This window comes from Quercus suber, unplaced genomic scaffold (assembly GCF_002906115.3).
Source record: "Quercus suber isolate HL8 unplaced genomic scaffold, Cork oak 2.0 scaffold_427, whole genome shotgun sequence".
NCBI classification, from domain to species: domain Eukaryota; kingdom Viridiplantae; phylum Streptophyta; class Magnoliopsida; order Fagales; family Fagaceae; genus Quercus; species Quercus suber.
The window spans coordinates 147,502-170,413 of NW_027069878.1; the positions used below are offsets into that span (position 1 = coordinate 147,502).

The 22,912-nt window shown below is 37.9% G+C and overlaps 2 protein-coding genes across 3 annotated transcripts; one reads left to right on the plus strand and one right to left on the minus strand.

Annotated features, from left to right (window-relative positions):
- The first annotated feature begins 5,701 nt into the window (after window positions 1–5,701).
- LOC111988714 (uncharacterized) lies at window positions 5,702–9,341 on the plus strand. Of its 2 annotated transcripts, none has more exons than XM_024020508.2 (6): window positions 5,702–5,858; window positions 6,135–6,222; window positions 7,276–8,349; window positions 8,440–8,505; window positions 8,587–8,785; window positions 8,992–9,341. In XM_024020508.2, the coding sequence occupies exons 2-6, from the start codon at window positions 6,220–6,222 to the stop codon at window positions 9,054–9,056; spliced, it is 1,407 nt and encodes a 468-aa protein (XP_023876276.1). In that variant the 5' UTR covers window positions 5,702–5,858; window positions 6,135–6,219; the 3' UTR covers window positions 9,057–9,341. The 2 variants fall into 2 exon arrangements, with proteins under 2 accessions (XP_023876276.1, XP_023876277.1); XM_024020509.2 differs by having other exon boundaries at window positions 7,285–8,349.
- A 573-nt stretch (window positions 9,342–9,914) lies between these two features.
- Window positions 9,915–17,277, minus strand: LOC111988654 (ras-related protein RABE1c). The gene is made up of 9 exons (XM_024020438.2): window positions 17,132–17,277; window positions 16,893–17,033; window positions 13,078–13,150; window positions 12,894–12,994; window positions 11,145–11,210; window positions 10,854–10,951; window positions 10,600–10,662; window positions 10,433–10,525; window positions 9,915–10,317 (listed from the first exon to the last, which is right to left on the minus strand). The coding sequence occupies exons 2-9, from the start codon at window positions 16,963–16,965 to the stop codon at window positions 10,234–10,236; spliced, it is 651 nt and encodes a 216-aa protein (XP_023876206.1). The 5' UTR covers window positions 16,966–17,033; window positions 17,132–17,277; the 3' UTR covers window positions 9,915–10,233.
- Window positions 17,278–22,912: the final 5,635 nt, after the last annotated feature.

Sequence of the window (22,912 nt, forward strand, 5' to 3'; positions counted from 1 at the left end):
ACTCGAGATCTTCTGTAATTCACCGCACCAACAACATAAACCTTCCAGGACAAAGGTTCTTGCAAGGAGATTACACCAACCAATTTTCCATCCATGTTTTGCTCCCCTAGTTTCTCCTCTAATGGGGTTTTAGCAAACTCAGCCACCAGGTCGACGAGGACTTGACCCTTGACAGAGGTGCGAGGCATGTATTTGATATCAAAAACCCCTAGGATCGTACCCCACTTTGCAATTGTCAAAGTGTAGTTAGCGCTCTGAAGTAGAGATCTGAGCGGGAGCTGGGTTAAAACAACAACTATATATGATTGGAAATAGTGGGGGAGCTTACGTGTAGCATGCACCACTGCTAGAATTGCCTTCTTAAGTGGTAAGTAACGGACCTCGGCCTCATGTAGTAACTTGCTCACACAATAAACTGGCCTTTGTACACCACCATCAACCTGTATCAGCACCAAGCTCACCGTGTGGGGGGCCACAGCAATGTAGGCAAACAAAACCTCATCCATCTCAGGTCTGAACATAATGGGTGGCCGAGAAAGATACTCTTTCAACTGATGGAAAGCCATGACACATTCCTCATTCCATGCAAATCCATTTTACTTGTTCAACAGCTGAAAGAAAGACCTACACCTGTCTGTTGACCAAGAGATGAATCGGTTTAGAGTAGCGGTCATCCCTGTTAGCTTCTAAACCTCTTTGGAGTTTTAAGGTGGCTGTAAATTATTAATTGCCTTAATCAGGTCAAGGTTGACTTCAATTTCACGGTGTGTGACCATATAGCCCAAGAACTTCCCTGATCCAACACCAAAAAAACACTTAGAAGCATTAAGTCGCAACTTGTGTCTCCTCAAGATCTCAAATATATTCCCGAGGTCATTAACGTGCTCAGATTCCAACTTGCTCTTGACCACCATGTCATTTATGTAAACCTCAATGTTTTTCCCTAGCTGTGGCTCAAACATCCTGGTCATCATCCTTTGATAGGTAGCCCTTATATTCTTCAAACCAAATGGCATCACTTTGTAATGGTAATTCCCAATGGGAGTGACAAAAGTTGTCCTCTCTTGGTCATCCAAAGTGAAAGGTATTTGGTGGTAGCCTTGAAAAGCGTCCAAAAAGCTCATCCGAGGATGACCTACAGTGGCATCTACTAACTGGTCTATCCGAGGCATGGGAAAGGTTTTTTGGGCAAGCCTTGTTCAGATCTATGAAGTCCACATATACTCACCACTTTCCATTTTTCTTCTTCACAACAACAATATTGGCCAGCCATTCAAGGTAGAACACTTCTTTAATAACCCTAGCCTGCTAAAGTTTCATCACCTCATCCTTAATAGTGTCAGAATGATCCTTAGATGAGCGCCTAAGTGGTTGTTTCCTAAGGATGAAAAATGGATTGACGTTTAAATGATGGCAAATGAAACTCGGATCCACCCCCAGAGCTTCGTAAGCATTCCAAGCGAACACATCAATGTTTCTCTTTAGAAACTCTACCAACTCTTCCTTCTCTTGAGGCGGTAGCTGAGCCCCAACCTAAAAAAACTTCTCCGGGTCATCACCTACAACAAATTTCTCTAAATCCTCACATTTTGCCTCCATGGCTGGCCCATCTATAGGTAATACTGGAGATTTTGACTACTACAAGCCTCCCTCGATAGAGACCGATGACTTAGCTGCAAGTTAATGCATAATTGTAGCCACGAGGCATTGCTTAGCCATGGATTGACTCCTTACCAACTCCTTAATCTAGTCCCCTAATGGATACTTCACTTTCAAATGCAGAGTTGAAGAAACAGCCCTTAGGGCATGAAGCCAAGGTTTTACCACAATGGCCATGTAGAGAGAGTATACATCCACCACAATGAAGTCTACTTCAACTACCTCTGATCCTGCCTGCCTGGGCAACCTAATCTAACCCCTTAGGATGACAACTTTCCTGTTGAAACTCACCAAAGGTGAATCATAAGCTGTCAGGTCTTTAGGTTTTAAGTTCAGCCCTCTGTACAAATCAGGGTACATAATCTCTGCACCACTGCCCTGGTCTACCATCACCCCCTTCACATCATACCCTCCTATTCTGAGAGTGACCACTAAAGCATCATCGTGTGACTGGATGGTTCCCATCTTGTCTTCGTCCGAAAAACTCAATGCCGGTCAGATTTCCACTCTAGCTCTCTTTGGCTTAGAATTAGAGTCCTCGACTGCTATCCGAGCTACGGACATTACCCTAAAAGGCTGAGAACTAATTCTCCCAAGTGCAGCAAAAGATGACATTGATTGTGCCCAATGAGGGCCTTGAAGAAGCACTCCCTTGAGCCCCTGACCTTGCTTAACCTCATTGCCCGTTAGATTAATACAAAAACTGTTGTAACCTTCCTTCTCTAACAAATTGTTCCAGATAATTCCACAGAGTTCTACAATCCTCGGTGGTATGTCCCCGCTCCTAGTGGTATTGGCAATGAAGGCTCTGATTGTGCCTCAAGGGGTCTCTACTTATTTTGTTCGGCCATTTGAAATACAGCTCATTCTTGATCTTCTCAAGACATGATGCACTAGTTCTCGGAACACAATGTTTACCACCTAAGGAGTCGTAGACCCAGATTGTCCAGCAAAATCTCTTCGCGGTCTATTATTGTTATAGCGGTCCAACCTAAAATATCTCCTCTCCTGAGAGATAACCTTACCCTTTCCCTTACCTTGCTGTTGGTCCTCCCCAACCCTCTTATACTCATCAATCTGATCCATGAGTTGGTGTACACTGGTGATAGGTTTCCCAGTCAAAGACTTCCTTAAACCATACTCAGTAGGTAGGCTAACCTTGAAAGTCCTGATGGCTACGTCATCAAAATCACCATCAATCTCGTTGAACACCTCCCAATATCTGTCCGAATACATTTTTAGGGTCTCTCCTTCTCTCATGGACAGGGACAATAAAGAATCCAAAGGCCGAGAAACCCTGCTGCATGTGATAAAGCGGGATCCGAATGCCTAGGTGAGTTCCTTAAAGTAATTAATGGAAGCAACGCCCAGACCATCAAACCACCTCATCGTCACAGGCCTTAAGCTGGATGGGAATACCTTGCACATCAATATCTCATTCTTAGAGTGCACAGCCATTCTCTGATTGAAGTGGCTAACGTGCTCCACAAGGTCTGTTATTGTACATGGTGAAGGTGGGCTGAGTGAATTGTCAAGGAAGTCTCCCTCCTTCAATCCTGCGCGTAAAAGGTAATCTAAAAATTTGGTTGAGTGCTCTACTCATAACATCATTTCTCAGGCCTCTCGAAGATGAATTTCTGTTTCTGCGCTCATGATGGTATTCTTCATCATAAAAGAAAGACTCACTAGGAGGGGTCCTTGATCTGCACCTATAGCTACCATCCTTTTTATTGTCGGAAGAGCAATCGGAATTGGAAGGAGCTTGCTTTCGCCATTCGTGGCATAAGCTTCTCTTCAAGTGATCAATTTCCAGCTGCATGGCTCTGGTATTTTTCTCATGAAAGAGATGGCTACCACCCCAAGAATGGCTCTTACTAGTATGAGTAGTATGCACACTCCCCTCCCGGTCCCTTCTCTGCTCCAGATCACACAAGTGATCTTGACACTGAGACCCCAAAGATTCCGCCTGGTTTAGACCCCAACCTGCCATCGTTGAACATTATACTCATTGTATCACCACTAATTCCCACAGATGACGCCAATTGTGAGGACCTAATTTGAGTCTCTAGCCCAAAAAGTAGATGGACTTAGGCCTAAAAAACTCAAAACAATAAATTTGTAGATAATGGGTTGGAAAACTAGGCTAAAATGAATTGGACAACAAATAAGGTGGGTTCCAATGACAAGAAATTGAAAATGAACAAGTTTTAATTACAAAAAATCGTCCTCGGCACGATCCAAAGAGATCAATTCTTATATATTGCTCTTAAGTTTGATTACAAATTTGGTTCCTGATTGCTATAGTATTTTCTTCTTGATCTCCATCCCCCTCTCCCGCTGCTTCCTCCTTCTTTTATACTCTCTTCTCTTCTCCTCTCATCTTTACCCTTCACGTGCAAGCTAGATAGTTGGTGTTGATACTTGTCCCATTGGCACCTTCCATAAGTCTTCATGTAGTAACTGTAAGGCTGAAAACTACTGTTTAGGCATCACCTCCACATTAATGCGACCAGAGAGTTAGCTACAAAGCATTTAATAATATTAATTGAAGAATTTGGATTGTGCTTATCCCTTAATAATGAAGTTTTGTAGCTTGATATTCTGATAAAATAATATCAATTTAATAATATTAAAATTTTGAAATTTTAGATTTGCGCATGTTAAATAATATCCCTTAATTTAAGAAATATATCCTAACAAATAAAAAATAATGTTAATCTAATTTTATTTAATGATAAGAATAAATTAGAGTCCTCGTAGTATACTATTCTTTTTTAGTTCTTTAAAAATTTAATAAAATTTCTATAATTTGGTGAAGTCACGTGACGCAACCACAGTGTCTAAACCCAACTTTTATTATATATAATATAATAAAATATGATGCTATGATATGATATATGACTAATCACTAATTAGTGCAATGCACGAGCTTTTTTTCTTTTTCTTTTTCTTTTTCTTTTTTCTTTTTAATAGTAATGCACGAACTAATTGAAAAGCTATATATATAACCAAAACTTTAAATGCTATATATATAACCAAAACTTAGTTATGGAGAACATTATCATTGATATACCGTTGGCTTATTGCATAATTCAGGAAAAAAAATAAAAAATAAAACATAAAAGAATCAGTGATTATAATTTATTTTATATATATAATTTTTATTTTGAGAATCTAATTTATAATTGGATAAAAAATTTGAAAATTAACAAGAGAGTAGCCCTATTTTTTAGGAAATATTTTAGTGAGAATTAGAGTTGTATTTTAACCGCCAAATTATCTTTTAGTTTTGTGTCCACTTAAACATAATGGTGTAGGGACATTTTTAAACCAAAAAATAAGGAATTTAAATAGGAAAAGCTCCTTAAATAATACTAGCTTCATCACACGCGCTTCGCGCGTGCGAAAAGACTTTTTCTTTTTCTTTTTCTTTTTCTTTTAGTGATCCTATTTTGTAGAAAAAAATACTTTGTTTTTTTTATTACAATATATATATAATTTTTATTTTAAAAATCTAATTTATAAGTAAATAAATCTTTTTTTTTGAAGCAAAGTGAATAAATCAATTTGAAAATTAACATGAGAGTAGTTTTATTTTTTAGACAATATTTTAGTAAGAGTTAGAATTACATTTTTGAAGCAAATGAAAAAAATTTTGAACTAAAAAATGAAAAACCTAAATAAAAAAAAAAAAAAACTCTTTAAATAATAGTATAAATTAATTTAAATAATATTAATTTCCATCAAGGAAGTGAATCTATTCTATTTTGCACCAATGACTTTGGCAGATGACATGGCTAAGTTGCAAGTTCAGTTGTTTGACTCTTGCCCATATTATCCACCAGAATCTCACCACGTGTATAGAGAGCCTCAATCCCCATTTGCCACTCGTTCTAAATTCTCTTACCCGCACGTACTACATGACTTGACTCAACCGAACCAACGGTCCAGATTCATTTGGTATTACACGTGTACGATGTAGATAATCGAAACCGTTTCTCTATCTCATGCGATTTTACCCACTTTTTTTATATTCCCCTCTCCGAGAAAAAATCGAGTGCTCCTCACACTCAAACATATCCAGTTTTTTTTTTTCTTCTCTGTGAGAAACATTCACCGCAGGTGTGGCTACGCCGGAAAATTCACCCACTTCCGACCGGATATCCACGGTCTGGTCAGTTTACCGGTCATCGTCGAAGGTACCGATCGTCAATTTTCTTTCTTTCTAATTCTCCATTTCTAGGGCAATCGCATTTCTGTTACTCATTTGCAATTGAAAATTGAAAATTCACGTTCAACTTTTTTCTTTTTTTTTTTGCTGAAAATTTATATCAGTTTAGGGTTTCGTTTTAAATATGAATTTGTAAGAGATTTTGATACAATGTTTCATTTTGCAATTAATTTTTTTTTTTTTAATTTGTTTTGGCTAATTGTATGTCCGTACACTAAAAGCAAAGCTTCGGTGTCTTTCGCAGATGTTACTCTGAATAATATTCTTAAATACTTCATTGAGACGTAAACAACGTGCGGTGAAAGTGAAAATTGAATCGCAAAGCAAAAATGGTACCTTCTAGATTCTTAATTCTTATGTTGGAACTTTTCCCATGTAGTGCTTCCTCTTCTTTTTTTTTTAATTATTATTTGGGTTTTGGGGTTTGTTTGTTTGTTACTAATGTTTTGTTTTGTCATTATATATGTGTGTGTTACTGTGTTTGTGAAAAATATGGCATTTGAGTGAATTTGCAGCTTCAATGTTGGGACATTTATAAATTTAATATTTTTGGATATTTATTGATATGGAATGTCTTTTTCCAAACTAAGTTTCTGGGCATGGTTGAGGTTGAAGTGAGAGAATTGATCAGGGTCGACCCGTTCTTTTGAAGGTTTTTTAAATTTTGAAATGATCCATTGTTAAAAAATTGAAACGGCTTCCACACGGTATATGGAATGTGATGGACCGATGGTTCATTGCCAGTGAGAGGATGGTCTTCTAGGGCTACAAGTGTTTCACACTGCCATTTTTGCTTGCTAGATTCTCTTTCTTTTATTATCCTAGTTTATTTTAGATTAAAAATACTTAGGCTTCAGAAAATGGTAGGTTGGAGGCTAATGATGTATTCCTTTTGGTTGGATGGATCGGATTTTGGCAAGCCTAGAAAAGATGTAAATCTGTAATAGTGAGGGAGGGAGGAATTAATTGAGTGTATATGTTGGCTCAGTTTGGCTGCAAGTATGCAGTATTCTGAGCCTGATTTTGCACTGTGCTCTGTGTTTTGCTAGCAGCACTCCTTTGTAAACTCTAATATGCTTATATAATAAGTAATAAAATTTCATTAAAGATATTAAGGTTCTTTTTTTTTTTATAACTTTTGTTGTCCTTTACCTAGACAATGAAAATATCACCATTCAAATTTTAAGAAGATATGTAAAAGTATATTCCAATTCTTTGGAAAAGGAAGAAAATATATTAAGGGTGAGAAGAGCTGGGGGAAAATGAACCTTGTGTATTGTGACTAACTGGATGTTTGAATTAAACCTTTCTGTTCGTATTCACCATAAGGAAGTGTTTGCATGCTGTGTTAGTGTCTGTAACAGTTTAGTGATTGATTCTGGCAGTCTTTGCAGGACAAGGGATTTTGGATGTCAAAGGGTGCTGGACATGTAAACGATGTAGACCCAACATTTGATAATACTTCCAGAATTGAACCAAAGCGATCACATCAATGGTTTGTAGATGCTGCTGAAACAGAGCTGTTCCCTAACAAGAAGCAAGCAGTGCAAGCTCCAAACAACAAATCAAGTTCAGGAATGTCAAATGCTAATATTCCTTCTTGGGAGAATGCCTCAAGTTTTCATTCAGTCCCAAGCCAGTTCAATTACCGCTTTTTTGGATCTGAAACAGCGAGGCCTGTCAATTTTGCTGAAAGGAATATTGTTGTTGAAACAGAGAATCCAAATGTGAGAAGAAAGAGTATGGATGAACAATTTGGAGAAGACGCATCTGTTGGTTTGTCCATATCTCATGCTATGGAAGATCCTGAAACATGTCTTACCTATGGTGGAATAAGAAAGGTCAAAGTCAATCAAGTTAAGGATTGTGATAATGGGGTGCATATGCCAAAGGGACACGATTCTAATGGGGAAAATATCAGTCACCTGTCTTCAGGTCAGGCCTATAACAGAGAAAGTGAAGCTGGTTTTGCATCAATAGGGCAGCCTTATAACCAGGATGACAATGTTACTTTAATGGGTCATACCTACAATAGGGGAGATGCCAATATCAGATCGACAGGTCCCACCTTTGGAAATGAAGATGGTAATTCCATTTCAATGGGTGACACGTACGGTAAGGGGGAAGCTAATATAATATCTTTTGGCGGGTTTCCTGATGAACAAGATATTATCCCTGTGGGAAGGCCAGTCAGCAACTATGATTTATTATACACTCAGTCTTCAGTTCAAACATTAGAAACAGCCCACGAGAAAGAATCAGATCAAACAAATGCCAATACGGTTCTTAGTACCACTCCAGTAGCTAAATTAAGACCTGAATCTGTTTCCAAGAATAAGCCAGAATTCAAAACATCAAGGAAAGAAGCTCCAAACAGCTTCCCCTCTAATGTTAGAAGCTTGATCTCAACGGGCATGCTTGATGGTGTTCCTGTGAAGTATGTTTCCTTGGCACGGGAGGTAATTTCCCTTCTTTTTTTCATTCATTTTTTGAACTTCAGTTGCCATTTCACTTTACTGACTTACAATTATATTTTTACATTTAACTAGGAGCTTCGTGGAATTATAAAAGGTTCTGGATATCTTTGTGGGTGTCAGTCTTGCAATTTTTCTAAGGTGAGTAATCCATTGATTCATAACTTGGTGCAGCAAAATATCTTGAGAGCTAACTGTTGAATCTGTATGGTTTCTGCATAGGTGCTGAATGCTTATGAGTTTGAGCGCCATGCTGGTTGTAAAACAAAACATCCAAACAATCACATATACTTCGAGAATGGAAAGACTATCTATCAGATTGTACAAGAATTAAGAAGCACGCCTGAGAGTTTGTTGTTTGATGCAATTCAGACTGTTTTTGGAGCACCTATTAATCAGAAGTCCTTTCGCATTTGGAAAGGTAGCAAAAATTCATACATATCAATTGTTGCTCTCTTTTCTTTTCTTTTCTTTATAAAAAATGTTCATGGTTTAGCTTTTCATTAACTCTCCCACTGTTTTGGGGGGAGGGGGGCTGCCATATTTTAACTGTGACACTAATCTTCTTCTTTCTTCCCATACTTAATTTATTTTTGTTTTGATTCTTTGTTTCCTCTCTTTTTCTAGAATCATTTCAAGCAGCAACTCGCGAGCTTCAGCGTATATATGGAAAGGAAGAACTGAATATATAGGAGTATTCTAGATGAGCCTTAGTCAGAGTGTAATATAAGGTGAAATGTGCATAGAACAAGTACAACTCTTTTGTAAATTATGTACTCTATCCCTTGGTAAGGAAGAACAGGTGTTTTTTTGTTCTTTCGGTGCAAGTACAACTCTTTTGTAAATTATATAATCACTTGGTAAGGAAGAACAGGTGTTTTTTGTTCTTTTGGTGCAGAATGATGTAAAACATGATATTGTGCTTTCATCCATCGAGATGAGGTGCTTTGCAATGGTATTTATTATGTTATGGAAAACTAGTGCTTGTGATTTTCTCATCCAACTTAAGTGTTTCAGATGTACAGATCCAAGAGTGTACGTATACAACAATAAAACATTAAAACTTATTCAGATTATCATGTTTAATTCTCCTATAGAGTAAAGTTTAAATCAGTTGCTTCACTTCTTGAATAACTCTCATGTTGTGTTGAATCGGACTCATTTCCTTCATCCTCGCCAAGTTTAGTATAAAACACATACAAAACTCCCATGGTGTCTTTAAATCTGAATATTTCCTGAGGGAAGCTTCTCTCGAATTGCTGATGTAATAAAAGAGGAGGCATTTTTAAGATTGCTATATGAAACAAGATGTCGGGATTGGGGAGGCCAAGAAGAATATGGATCCAGTGACCAAAACCGTGGTCTTAATCTCAGCTGGCTGATAAACGGGAAATAGGTACTTAACCAAGGATCAAAATTATAATCCAGAGACATTCTTTGTTTACACCTTACAATTTTACAAGTCGGCTTATTATAAGAAGTTAACCACGTCTTTTAGAGTCTCTTTCAAGAAGGAACTCGATTTTCAAGGGGCAAATTTACTCATCTAATAAAAAGCAAAACTCGTCTTTCTACATTAGAAACTACAATTTATATAAACTGTTCATTTCCCAAGCAAAAGAAAGAAAGCGGGTAGAAAACAAATAAAGCTGTCGTTTGCCACAAGATACACATCAAATGTTAGCCACGAAATAAGATTTTCAAATAAAGAAGCTACCCTTCACACACTAAAACAAGTTCGGAAAGAATGAGTCAGGAAAATTACAAGCACCCATCACATTGTTATGACAATTAGTTTTTTCTGTTTCTTTTTCCATTTCCAGACAGTGTGACCTCCATGACATGTCCCTGCTCAAACAATGGGTGTTCTTAAGATCCACAGCAAGCTGATTTTTGGGCAGCTTGACCAGCTCCAGCTGCCTGGTCTGGTTGATTGATCCTAATGGTTGTAGGCTGCAATGACAACCACAGAAAGACATTTTCAAAACCTGATACCAAGAGTGACCACCAGTAGTATCATTTATACTTCATTCTTATTCAAGTTTTTTAAGGCAGGATTTTAAAGTACCTCGGCCCTAGAGTCTGTGTCTGCAAGCCTTTGCTTTATATCCCTTGCTATCGAAAAGAAAACTTGCTCCACATTTAGATTTGTCTTTGCACTCTGCAAGGAAAAGTGCATTTGAGTACATAACTAAACTAATTAACAAGTTTCAATAATGAGTAAGCATTACTTACAGTTTCAAAGAACTTGATACCATACTCATCAGCAAGTGCTTGGCCCTTGGATGTAGGCACAGCCTAACAAGAAAAAAAGCAAGATTATAATAAAAGATGATTGGGGATGATGCTAAGTGCAAACAATCATCCACAAAGGCAGAATGAAGGAACTAGAAGGATGATTAATTCTAGATACTAATCAAAGTAAGCTTTCTTTTTTTCACCCTAGAGCAAAAGAGGCTTTATGAATAATCATACACAAAGGAACATACCCTTTTGCTTTCATCCATGTCAGCCTTGTTCCCTACCAGTATCTTGTTGACATTATCTGAAGCATGCTGTTCAATGTTGCGAATCCAATTCCTAATGTCTGTAAACAGTGAGAAGACAGGTCTATAAAAAAGCAGTAGAAATCCAAGACACCATAAATTGTCAACCAACAACCTCAGTGAGACTTGATAATGCAACAAAAAAATAAACATCCAATTATCCAAATCTTTAACTGCTCTATCTATGTGTGTGCACAAGCACATAAGAAAAGAAGAGAGGGGTGAGGGACTTACTGTTGAAAGATGATTCATCAGTCACATCGTAGACAAGCAAAATACCCATGGCTCCCCGATAGTAAGCTGGAAATAAAAATTTAAAAACAGAGTTACTAGGGAAAATAATATGAAGACGCAACCTCGATAAGCATTTGTAGCAGCAGTTCAAAACAATGAAAGACAAAAAATTACAAGAAAACAGCAATAGAAACCATCCAACCACCCAGTATAAGTGTTTAAACAATACTATCTTGATCATATTAGAAAGACCAACATACAGCATTCAGATGATCCTAGACATTTTATCTAACATACTTTCCAGTAAATGAGACCAAGTGGTGGAGACGACCAGAATCCCTGAGAAGGTTCACTGGAGCAAAATGTTAAAAGACACAATTGGGCATTTTGAAAGGGGGGTCTAAAACAATTTCCCAGGATGAGGGCATAACTCTCGTGTTGCACCTCCAAACTGCCTCAATGCAAATATGCCACGCATTAATGCCAAGTCCATTAATGTGAACCTCATTGTGCCATGGCTCAAGCCCCTGATCCACATCAGCAGTTCCCCCAGTTGCTCTCCTCCCAAGGTCCCATTTTTACAATTCATTTTGTTAGGTATGTACCCTAAACTAATGCTCCTGATCCACTTCAGCAGTTCTCTCAGTTGCCCTTCTCCCAAAGTCCCATTTCCATAAGTAATTTTTTTAGGTTCATATCTTCGGAGCCACAAACAAGAAAAGCAGAGATCTATCTGCTTGAGCTTGGGATAGATGTTAAGCCTGGCTGAAGCTAAAATCAAACCACAGTATCTACTCAAGTTCAGTTTTAACAAGCTAATAATTGACTTATATGTTAGCAGGCCGCTCGGGGACTCCTTTAATAATTTTATTATATTATAATATTAAACAATGGAACAGAAAACCCATGCAATGGACCAAAGTTTACAGCTAACATGGTAGTGGAAGAAAAAAGCAGGAGGGCTTGTTACAGAGAGCAACCCTCTTTTGAATCTATATTCTAGAAGGGCTTAGGTACTAAACATTTATTTCTAGATAATTCAACAGTTGGGGGTGGGGGGATTTAAAACCTGGATGTTTTCATTGGAAACACAAAGAGGTACCAGTCAAGCTACAAGGCTCTTGGCCCTAGGCATTATTATTTAATTATGGAGTAAGATGGTGCACCAAAATTGATGGGATCATCTGTCGCACTTTAGAAACTGATGAGAGAGTCAGCAACTTTCTTTCACCCATACATGGTTATTGCCATCCTATGTTGAGCCATTTCATATGCTTATGAGCTTAATTTTGAAATATTGAGAATTTTAACCCCCAAAAAAAAAAAAAAAAAAAAAAATCCTTGTTGTTTGTTGCTTTCTCTTGTGTTCGCCGTCATGAACACCTTGTATTTGCTTTCTTCGTTTTTTTCATCTTGATTAATATTATTCTTATTACCTATCAAAAATAAATAAATAAATAAAGAGCCTTTCAACTGGCTCAGGCTTGTTCACTAAGAAACAAACAAGCCAAGCCCAAGATAATTGCAACTGGCCCAGGTGAAAAACTCTTTGTTAATGGAATCCTAGTGCACCACCAAAAACTAAATTGATTTTTAGAAAATGCCATTTGTCAAAACTGTAAGATAAAGCTTATCAAATCAACTGGTTTCAGAGTGGAAAATTACCCACCAAATCACTTCCCTTCATAAGTAGTATCTACCTTCCACAATTAAAGAACATCTACACCTGTAATAATTAAAAAGAATTACCAGTTGTGATTGTTCGGAACCGCTCCTGACCAGCAGTGTCCCAAATTTGCAGTTTAATCCGTTTTCCATCAAGTTCAATGGTTCTAATCTTAAAATCAATGCTGCAAGAGAAATAATGACATGGTAGATTGGTAAAATTCTTCAAGAATCCAACACTAACTGCTGCAATTCAAAGAATACAAACCCAATGGTAGTGATGAAACTAGTGGTGAAGGAGCCATCTGAGAAACGTAAAAGAAGGCAACTCTTACCCACACCTGTAGAAGTAATGAAAAAGAAACAACATGTCAAATTTTAGGTTTATCAAAAAAAAAAAATGTCAAATTTTAGGAGCAGTGTTACTAGTCCAAAATTAACTTAATGAGAGAGAGATAATCTCATTGCCCAACACACATTCTCTAGTTATGGATATTACAGATCCCCAAAAATGTCAAATTTTGGAGCAGTGTTTCTAGTCTGAAAATTAACTTGAAGAGAGAGAGAGAGAGAGAGATAATTTTCATTGCCCAGAACACATTCTCTAGTTATGGATATGAAATATCCCCAAAAAATTAAACCCCTGATATCCTCCAGCACTGACACTGTATATTATAAAAATTGCTACTGTGCCCCAGGATTCATGCACACTGTTCAACTCAAACTTAACCTCTCCACTGCTTCTGCCCAGCAATAAGTATCTTTAAGAAAGATTAGGATCCTGTAGAGCTCTTAAAATCTTATCCATTCATTTGGAAGTTAGTGGGTTGGATTTTTCCACATCATTAATAATTTAAATAGACACCAAAATGATGATACTCAAAACATTTTTTAAATATTAATGATGTTGTGGTAAAATCTAATTTAAGTATCTTTAAGAAAGATTAGGATCCTGTAGAGCTCTTAAAATCTTATCCATTCATTTGGAAGTTAGTGGGTTGGATTTTTCCACATCATTAATAATTTAAATAGACACCAAAATGATGATACTCAAAACATTTTTTAAATATTAATGATGTTGTGGTAAAATCTAATCCACTCATTTTAAAATGAATGGCTAGGATTTTAAGAACTCTAGAGGATCTTAATCCATTTTAAGAACGTTATGATTGAACTTCACAACATAATCCCTAAAAATTCACTGCCTAAAACCAGTAAACCACAATTACATATAAAATAAAAGCATTGATACAGTAATACATATTATGAGCCCAACAAGATTGTCAACATATCATCAAGTTAAAGAACCAATTAACAAATTATATAATCTCTAGCTTCAACTCAAGTACTCAACTAGATAGCACACTTGTCTCCAAAAATATGTAGAGTTCCTATAGGCTACAAGTGCTCAACTGTAAGCCCTCATTACTAGTCATATTTGTTAAGTATAGTTCATCCTAAAAAGGTTTCTCAAAGTTCAATGAGAAAAGGTATAAAAGGTCTAGTATGAATGTAGAAATGAAGTGGTATGATAAACTCTTTAGACTTCATTGTCTCTCTTGTACATGAAGGAGTCTCTTTGCAGTAAAATATATGTTTACTTACCAAAATAAATAAATAAATAAATAAAAAAGGGTATGATAAACTATGAAGCACAAGTGTGTTTCCGGATTCGGGTGCGGGTGCAGGACTCAGCAATTTTTGAAAAAGTGGGGTGTGGGTGCGGCAGGGTGCAGCGATTAAAAAATTAATAAAAATATTTTTATTTGTATTTTCTATATATTTTTACTATTAAAATATTCTTAAAAAACACATTATATGTCCTTGGTTCACAAAACAAAGAAAGAAGAAGGCAAGAAACACAAAACACAAAAGAAGCAACAAATATTCAGAATAAAATTGAGGAAGCACAGATTTAGGATGTTTGGGCCTCATTCAAAGCCAATTTCGGCTGTTTTGGCATGATTCAAGGCTGATTTCGGCATTTCGGCCGTTTTGGCCATTTCGGTCAGTTTCGGCCGCCAGCCGATACATTCCGATTCTGGCTGAATCGGCCCGGGTCGGCGCGAATCAGAGCCAAGTCAGTGGAATCGGAGCCGAGTCGGCATGAATCCGTAAAATAAAATAAAAATAAAAATAAAAAAACTCAGACGCGTCATCGACGCGCAAGCAGCCGCGTCGGACTCTAGTGCGGCACCCTCCCAACCGCGTCAGTGCTTCCTAGATGATGAAGAAGCTTTAACATTGAAAATGCTTGCTATCCTCCATCTATGCAAGGCAATGACCTAAGTAGCAAAGTCATTACCTTTAATATGCTCAATTTTTTTTTTTTTTTCCATTCACACAAAACAAGGGAACAAGTTTCAATGATTTTTTCCGCCAAACACAGCATAAACTTATCAGCATAACTAATTAAAAAGTCTTTCTCTGCTAAGTGTGAGAGCAGTACTTTAATATCACTTAATTGTCTCTATACCATGAAGTAATTTAATATCTTCAAGCCAGAGCTTTCTAATGTGAGAGAGAGAGAGAGAGAGAGAGAGAGAGAGGGGGGGGGGGGACAGGGACCTAAGCCCTAGGCACACAGGATATACCCAAGGCTAGAAGAGGACTGCAAAATTTCTGATTGATCACAAGTAGGTGGTAAAGACTTTGGTCATGCATATTCCCTTGAAGGATACACAATAAATCTGTTGAATCAGTACATTCCCATGAAACCACCAACAACAGCAAAGCCTTAGTCCCAAAACTTTCAAGATCAGTCATAGATCCTCAATAGACTAATCAAGTTCGACTCAATACATTCCTCTCCACTATTCCTATGAAACCACCCATTCCAAAATCTACAGCTCACATAACACCAAAGCTACCTAGCTCCAAAGCCCATATAAGCCTCAAGGCACTCATCTAAATATATAAATGAGAATATGATACTCGATGTAAAGTAGGTCAACATAGGAAGTTAGAAACACAGCAAAGAGCTCCAAAATAGTAGTGCTAGATCAAAATAAGCCTCAGACCAGTTAAGAATCAATGCACTTTCTATGATTTTATGATATAGAAAAAGAAAGAATGGAGGGGTGAGGAGGAGACCAGGAGAGCTCATTACTCTTGAATTAAACCAAGTCAAATTTGAATAATAAGTTAACTCTTATCGCCCATGAAACTCCCACCCCCCCCCCCCCCCGCCCCAAAAAAAAAAAATGCAAGCTAGGAACTATTGTTGCACATTTGTCTTAAAAATGAATTTTATAAGGAAAAACAAAAATAGGAAGAAGAAAGCAGCAAAAACTTCAACAATATAAACATATTGAAAAAAGAGTACTTGAGGACTAGGAAAAGGGCTATTTGAAGTTTAAAACACAAATAAGTTAGTTATCACATCAATTCTTACCCCTACTTAACAAGCAACCAAAAAGCAATCAAATTAAAGCATTAATAAATAAGAACTTGCTAGAATTCTAATAAAAACACTTTTTTTATTATCTGTAATTGAAGTAAAAAGCAAACAAAAAATCCATCAGGATAGCATAGACCAAGTCTCAGTCAAAACATATACAGAAAGATTTTATATAATAAAAAAAAAAAATGGGCAAACACAATTTGGGGGCCCAATTTAGTAAGCAAATGAATCAAGGATTGCAGCTAAGCCAGTCATTGAAAAACAGAGTTCAATCTCACATCCAGATAATCCATCATAACTTAGATACACAACAGCAAGGCTATTTCGCAAAAACGATATAACATTGAGAATCAAAAACACCTATTCCTAATAGCTCAAAGACATAAAATTCACATAGTTTGATTAAATTCTCATCATTTCAACTCCAAAAAGCTAAAAAATCAGGTCAGAACAAGTTTAAACCCTGAATCAAACTAGATCTACACAGATACCACATCAAAACGCCTAGAAATCCCAAACAAAACCAAAAAAAAAACCTTCCAAATTCCAAAATCAAATCAAGTAAACATACAATGCAGAAAATCTTCACATTTTTCGAGCTCAGGAACGCGATCTAGGTTCTGAACACAAAACGATCCGTTTGGTTCTCGAGAAAATGAAAATTGCTTTAAAAAACGTACCACTGTCGCCGATCAATAACAGCTTTATGAGGTAATCGTAATCGGCCCGAGCTCTTGCCGGTGGAGCAGCCATTGAAATAGTTTCTAATCAAAAATCAATCACCTAAAAAAATTCGAAACCCCTTCGAATAATTAACCTCTCTGCAATCAAGTCAAAGCAAAATACAAAAAATTAGAATCAAACAAATCACAATGAGAAAGCTAAAACTATTTAAAGCAATCGTAGCAACAAGAAGTACCAGATCGGAAAGTTCCACAGAGGGAGAGAGAAAGAGCGAGAGAGAGAGAGAGAGAGTTTTAGAGAGAGAAAAAATGGGAGATAGGGGTCTCCGAGAGGTCAAAACCGAAGGGGCATTGAAATTTAAGAGAACGAGAGAGAGCGAGAGAGCGAGTTATTGAGGTAGTTAATGGATATTTTAGTAATTTTACGGAATAGGAAACGAAAGCCCTTTGAGTGGTTCACCACCTCCTTCAATTTTAAGCTCCTCCGAGTATGGTGGGTGGGTTGCTAAAATGCGCTCCGCACTCTAAAACTTGCCTTTTTTGTTGTTTACCTTTTTGCCTCGGTGGCGCACATTAGCGCCGAAACTAATCAAGCTCCGCCACCTGTTTAATGTCCAGGTGGCGTTTTTTGATTGGGTAATCGATGTGTCGTAGGGTGTTGTGTGGTGGTGATGCATGTGGGAGATTGGAGCCAGGGTGTGTGAGCTGGCAATCCTAATCATCACCCAATAGATACCTCTGTCAAAGCGTTACGTTACAACTGTCATATGGGCATGCAAGTGGGTAAGGAAAAATTAAAATTAAAATTAAAATCTATGATATTGGCTGTATCTCCAATCAGAACCGCCTAAACACATAATTGGTGAGTGATTAGTCGTTTGGTATAATGTGCACATTCCAGTATAATACATGCATAACCAGGTATGATATGTGGGTCAATGAATCAATTATTATGATCCGAGGAGGGTTTGAGTGATCTTTAAATTTTAAAATTTTGCAATTTACGCCCTCAATTATTATAATAATATTAATGTGCCACTTCCTAATTTGTTAGTTGTTACATATAAAGAGTAGCAATTCGTGTTTGCGTGTCAGGTTCGTGTCGTGTTAACTCATAAGTATCCGATTATATAGGTCAATACTAACCCGACATGTCTATTAAACGAGTCAAAAATTTTCAACCCTAACACGACTCATTTATTAAACAGGTCAATCGTGTCGACTTGTTTATCAAATTTTATCAAAATGAAAAAAGAAAAAATTTAGTATTAACCAAATTGAATTATAAAAAACCAAAAAAATAAATTTTTTAATATAAAATTCAGAACTAACGAGTAATTACATCACAATAATCATTCAAAACTAAAGTATATATCAATAGTACAAATAATCAATCATAATATGTCAAAAAAAATAAACCACAACAACTAAGAAGTTTATATACCTAGGATTTGAATGGTATATTGGTAAATTTTTATTTAATTAAATAGGTCAGACAGGTTAAACAAGTTCTATGAATTAGACACTAACCCAACTCATTTATTAAACGGATCAGTCATGTCAATCTGAATATAAAACTAACCCATTAAAACTCAACCCATAACCTGTTAATTTCATGTCGTGTCGTATCGAGTTCACGAGTCGTGTCTAATTTTGCCACCCCTACACACACACACACACACACACACACACACATATATATATACATAGAGAGAGAGAGAGAGAGAGAGAGAGAGAGAGTGGGGTCTAAATCTTAATAACCTGTTTGGATTAAAGGGGGAGGGAAGGAGAAGGAGAAGGAGAAGGGGGAAGGATCACCTCCAGTTTTAAAACCTCCAGTTTCTTCCAATTTTAAAATAGATAAGTGACATGTGTATATAAAATGATCCAACAATTAGACAAAACTTAACAATTTTTCATCTCTTTGTTGCCCTCCCTTCACCATCTCTGGAGCCAAACTGATCTACTATACATTAACATCATTCAACCTAAGACTATTGTTGCCTTCACCACCTCCACAAGGCCTCTCTGCCACTGCCTCACCACTATCAAAAGTCACAGCAATCGCATTATCGAGTCCAAACCTCCTTTCAGATCTGTTAGATTTTCTCAATCCTTTCGTGAAGTCAATGCCACAGATCTCTTCTTCGTCCTCCAATATGCAAAACTCAAGAGTACTATCTCCATCTTCACCCACACACACCGCCACACGCGGTGGCCGTTGATCTACGTGTCGTCACAGTTTCTCCATCAATTGGTGGTTCACAAAACCAATGCCACGGCCTCTAATATGTAAAACCCAAGAAGCCGACCTCCATATTTGCTCTCATGTGCAGCTTGCAATTTGGCCGCCGATCCATGCATCGTTGAAGGTTGCCATCGACTGTTGCTCCAACTCCAACAAGCCCTTTTTATCTCAAAAAATGTTTGCTTTTGCATCTATTTTTTAAAACACAAATTGATAATTTTTTAACCGTTGGATCATTTTATTTACACGTGTCACTCATCTATTTGAAAACTAAAGGAAACTAGAGGTGATCCTCTCCCGAGGAGAAGGAGAGTAAAGTAGAGTAGAGTAAGCCGATGCCAACTCTACTCTACCCCCCTTTGATCACCCTTCCTCCCTCCCCCTTCAATCATAATGGACCATAAACATCTTCGTTAAAAAAAAATAAAAAAAAAAATCAGGAAAAAGCCAATCTAGCTATTAGGCTCTTGGCATATTGCCATCGTCAAGCCACTTAAAAGCAATATTTCCAATCAAACAAGTCTAGACTTGCAAAAAATTGCTCAATTACCGAAGTGATAAGTTGTTATTGGTAGGTAAAAAAGAAATGTCAACGGTGGTCCCAAATGAAAACCTTAAAAACTTGTTAACTCAACTGTTACAAATATATATATATATATATATTATAGAAATTGTTATGTCTGTAGCATTATCGGTTTTTTTTTAAGGTTAATGACAATATTTTAATTAATGTTAACAAAATAGGCACATTGATATTGTTGTAATCCTAGATGGTTAATTGATTAAAAAATAATCTTGAAAGCCTTCACGTTGGCTTATGCAAAATTCCCTTTATCTCTTAAACTAAGAACTTACTTTTTTGTATCTTAGTTAAATCAATATATATATATATATGGACAAAATTTAACTACAAAATTGGTTAAAGCCTATGGTACAACCTTACTCAATATCTTTTTATTGGATGTGAATTTTAACAAATATACCGTTGGATTACATTTTCATCTTATATCCTTCATACTTGCAAAATTTTTAAAAAATTAAAGATCAATAACTATGCCATCAACAAATTGTTTAAAGTACAAGTTTTTGTAGTTTAAAATTATGCACAAAATATAATCATATAGAGCATATAGCAAATAATATCAAATTAGCACAAAATTTAACATATGTATTAAGAGCATGAATAACATTTAATCCAACTGTTAGATTTTAGAAATATATAGTAATGTTAATAATATTGAGTGAGGTTGTAGATTTAAGTTACAACCAATTTTGTAGCTAACCTTTATCCATAATATTTCAAATACCTAAGCTAGAAGTGTTAAAAATAGCTCACATGATGTTTCTCTCTAGGTTTCTCACGAAACTTTATAGGTGAAAAATAAGTCTTGCCTTCTGGCAAATATCCTCTCCCTGTTTCGGTGGTGGAAACTAGTTTGCACAGGTATCTCATTTCTTCCTTGCTCTCATGGATGAGATAGCAACCAAGTGCGCCGGTTTATAGTTGTCGGAGAAAGAAGAAAGCGCGGTGGACCTGCTACCACCAGTGACGGAAATGGGACAAGTGCTGGTGGGAAAATTTTGTACGAAGCGAAGAGTAAGTCTAGAATCGGTGGCGAGGGTGCTGAGAGTGGTGTGGCGGACTGCGAAAAATTTCGAGGTGTACGATATGGGCGAGAACAAGGTCCTTTTTCAGTTTGAGGATGAACAAGATCTTGATAGGGTCCTCCTGCTAAGCCCATGGACGTTTGACAAGTACTTGGTGATCCTCCATAAACTCGGTGTTGGCGAAGCGGTAAACAGAGTCCAGTTTCACAATGCGATGTTTTGGGTTCAGATTCATGGGCTTCCCACCATGAGCCAAACCAAGGACGCGGGTGAACGAATAGGGAGTATACTGGGTAAGGCAGAGAGGGTGAATGTGGATGAGAAGGGGTTTTGTTTGGGGAGCTATCTATGCATCCGTGTGTCAATCGATGTAACCCAACCTCTCTGTCGGGGTAGAATGGTTCGCATGGGAGGTGCTCAGCCGAGGTGGGTGGATTTTAAATATGAACGGCTACCGATTTTTTGTTATTGGTGTGGGAAGATTGATCATGACGAACGAGACTGCATTCAATGGATCCGGAGCAAAGAAACTCTCAAGGCGGCGGATAAACAATTTGGAGCTTGGTTGCGCACAGCACCGGAACGCCTCCAAAGACCACAGATGGTAATCGCATCAACAAGGAGTGGTGTAGGGAGAACTGACCCAACCAGTGAGGTCGGCGCCGAAAAGGATGAAGCTCTGTCCGTCTATAGAACTGACCCACAAGTGACCGACCAGAGCCAGGCAAACGTGAGGGACACCGTGGACCCCACTAGCACTGAAACTGGTGGTCCAGCTACTTTACGGTCACGTGGGGAGGAGGAAATCCCGAGAAATCCGGACTTTACAGATTTCGAAGAACAACTACGTGAGATTGACACCGCTATTTCCGAAACTGCTACAAATCCGGAAGGATCTCCATTTCCAGATCCTAGTCCGGATTTTGAGGAAGACAAGGAGGGGATTTTGGGAATTTCAAAATTAAATGAAAAGGAAAATAAAGGGGGGAGGCAAAAAGAACTTCAGGTAGGGCCCTCAACTAAAGTGGACTTGGTGCTCATGGACTTAGACAGTGCTATACCCACACAGAATAATGCTACTTTGGGCCAAGCCTCAAGCCAAGCCCAAATATTATTCTCCATAGGACCTCATAACCAAAAGCCATCATGTGAGGCCGAAATAAGGAAGGTAAGGGGCCCGGCTCAGAAAAAGACTAAACAAGTGACCAACGTGATGGGAAAAGAGAATGCATGGAAAAAGGGTCGCGATACAAACAAAGGGGACGTGGAGGTTAATGAGATGATGATGAAGTCCGAAGATGACGAAATGGGGTCGAAGCGAAAGTCACGCCTACCCCTAGTGGACATTACAATGGAAGAGGAAGCGGTGAAAAAACAAAAGATGGAAGGGGAGGTTTGGACCCTTAGTAAAATAATGGCAACACAACTTGGATCGGCGGTGGCTGCAGGTCAGCCCCGCCGAGAGCAATGAGTGCCATCAGTTGGAACTGTCGGGGGCTTGGGAACCCCTGTACAGTTAAAGCTCTCCAAAAATTGGTGTTGGAGGAAGACCCCACCTTGGTCTTTCTCATTGAGACCAAGTTTTTAGTGTCGGAAATGGAAGATATCAAGAGCAAACTAGATCGGCGACAAGGTCTAGTAGTTCCTAGTATAAGGCGGGGTGGTGGTTTGGCGCTCTTATGGAGAAGGCCCACGAAAGTGGACGTTCAAACATACTCTCCTCGTCATATCGATGCTATAGTTACTGAAGAGAATAGTAACAAGACGTGGAGATTCACTGGTTTCTACGGTCATCTGGAAACTAGTAAAAGAGAGGAATCATGGAGCTTGTTGGCAGAGTTGAGCACGAGAAGTAATCTTCCATGGCTCTGCATAGGTGACTTTAATGAGATATTGCACCTAGGGGAAAAGGTGGGAGGTAACTTACGACCTGAAGGGCAGATGAGAAGTTTTAGGGAGACGATAAATCGCTGCAATCTCCGCGACATGGGATATATTGGATCAGAATTTACATGGAGTAGGAGGCTGGGGGAGCGAGGCTGGGTTAGAGAACGTTTAGACAGGGCCTTTGTGTCCTCGGCCTGGATGACAATGTTCCCCTGCATGAAGCTACACCACGTGGTGGCATCGACGTCGGATCATTGCATGCTTGTACTCAAAG

Bases quoted from the DNA above. Each gene is read 5' to 3' on its own strand.
- LOC111988714 (XM_024020508.2), top strand. The intron at 8,350-8,439 runs GTAATTTCCCTT...ACATTTAACTAG, and splicing joins ATGTTTCCTTGGCACGGGAG to GAGCTTCGTGGAATTATAAA. The intron at 8,506-8,586 runs GTGAGTAATCCA...GTTTCTGCATAG, and splicing joins AGTCTTGCAATTTTTCTAAG to GTGCTGAATGCTTATGAGTT.
- LOC111988654 (XM_024020438.2), bottom strand. From the start codon at position 16,965: ATGGCTGCTCCACCGGCAAGAGCTCGGGCCGATTACGATTACCTCATA. The intron at 13,151-16,892 runs GTACGTTTTTTA...TTACTTCTACAG, and splicing joins GTTATTGATCGGCGACAGTG to GTGTGGGTAAGAGTTGCCTT. The intron at 10,952-11,144 runs GTAAGTCCCTCA...CACTGTTTACAG, and splicing joins TGATGAATCATCTTTCAACA to ACATTAGGAATTGGATTCGC.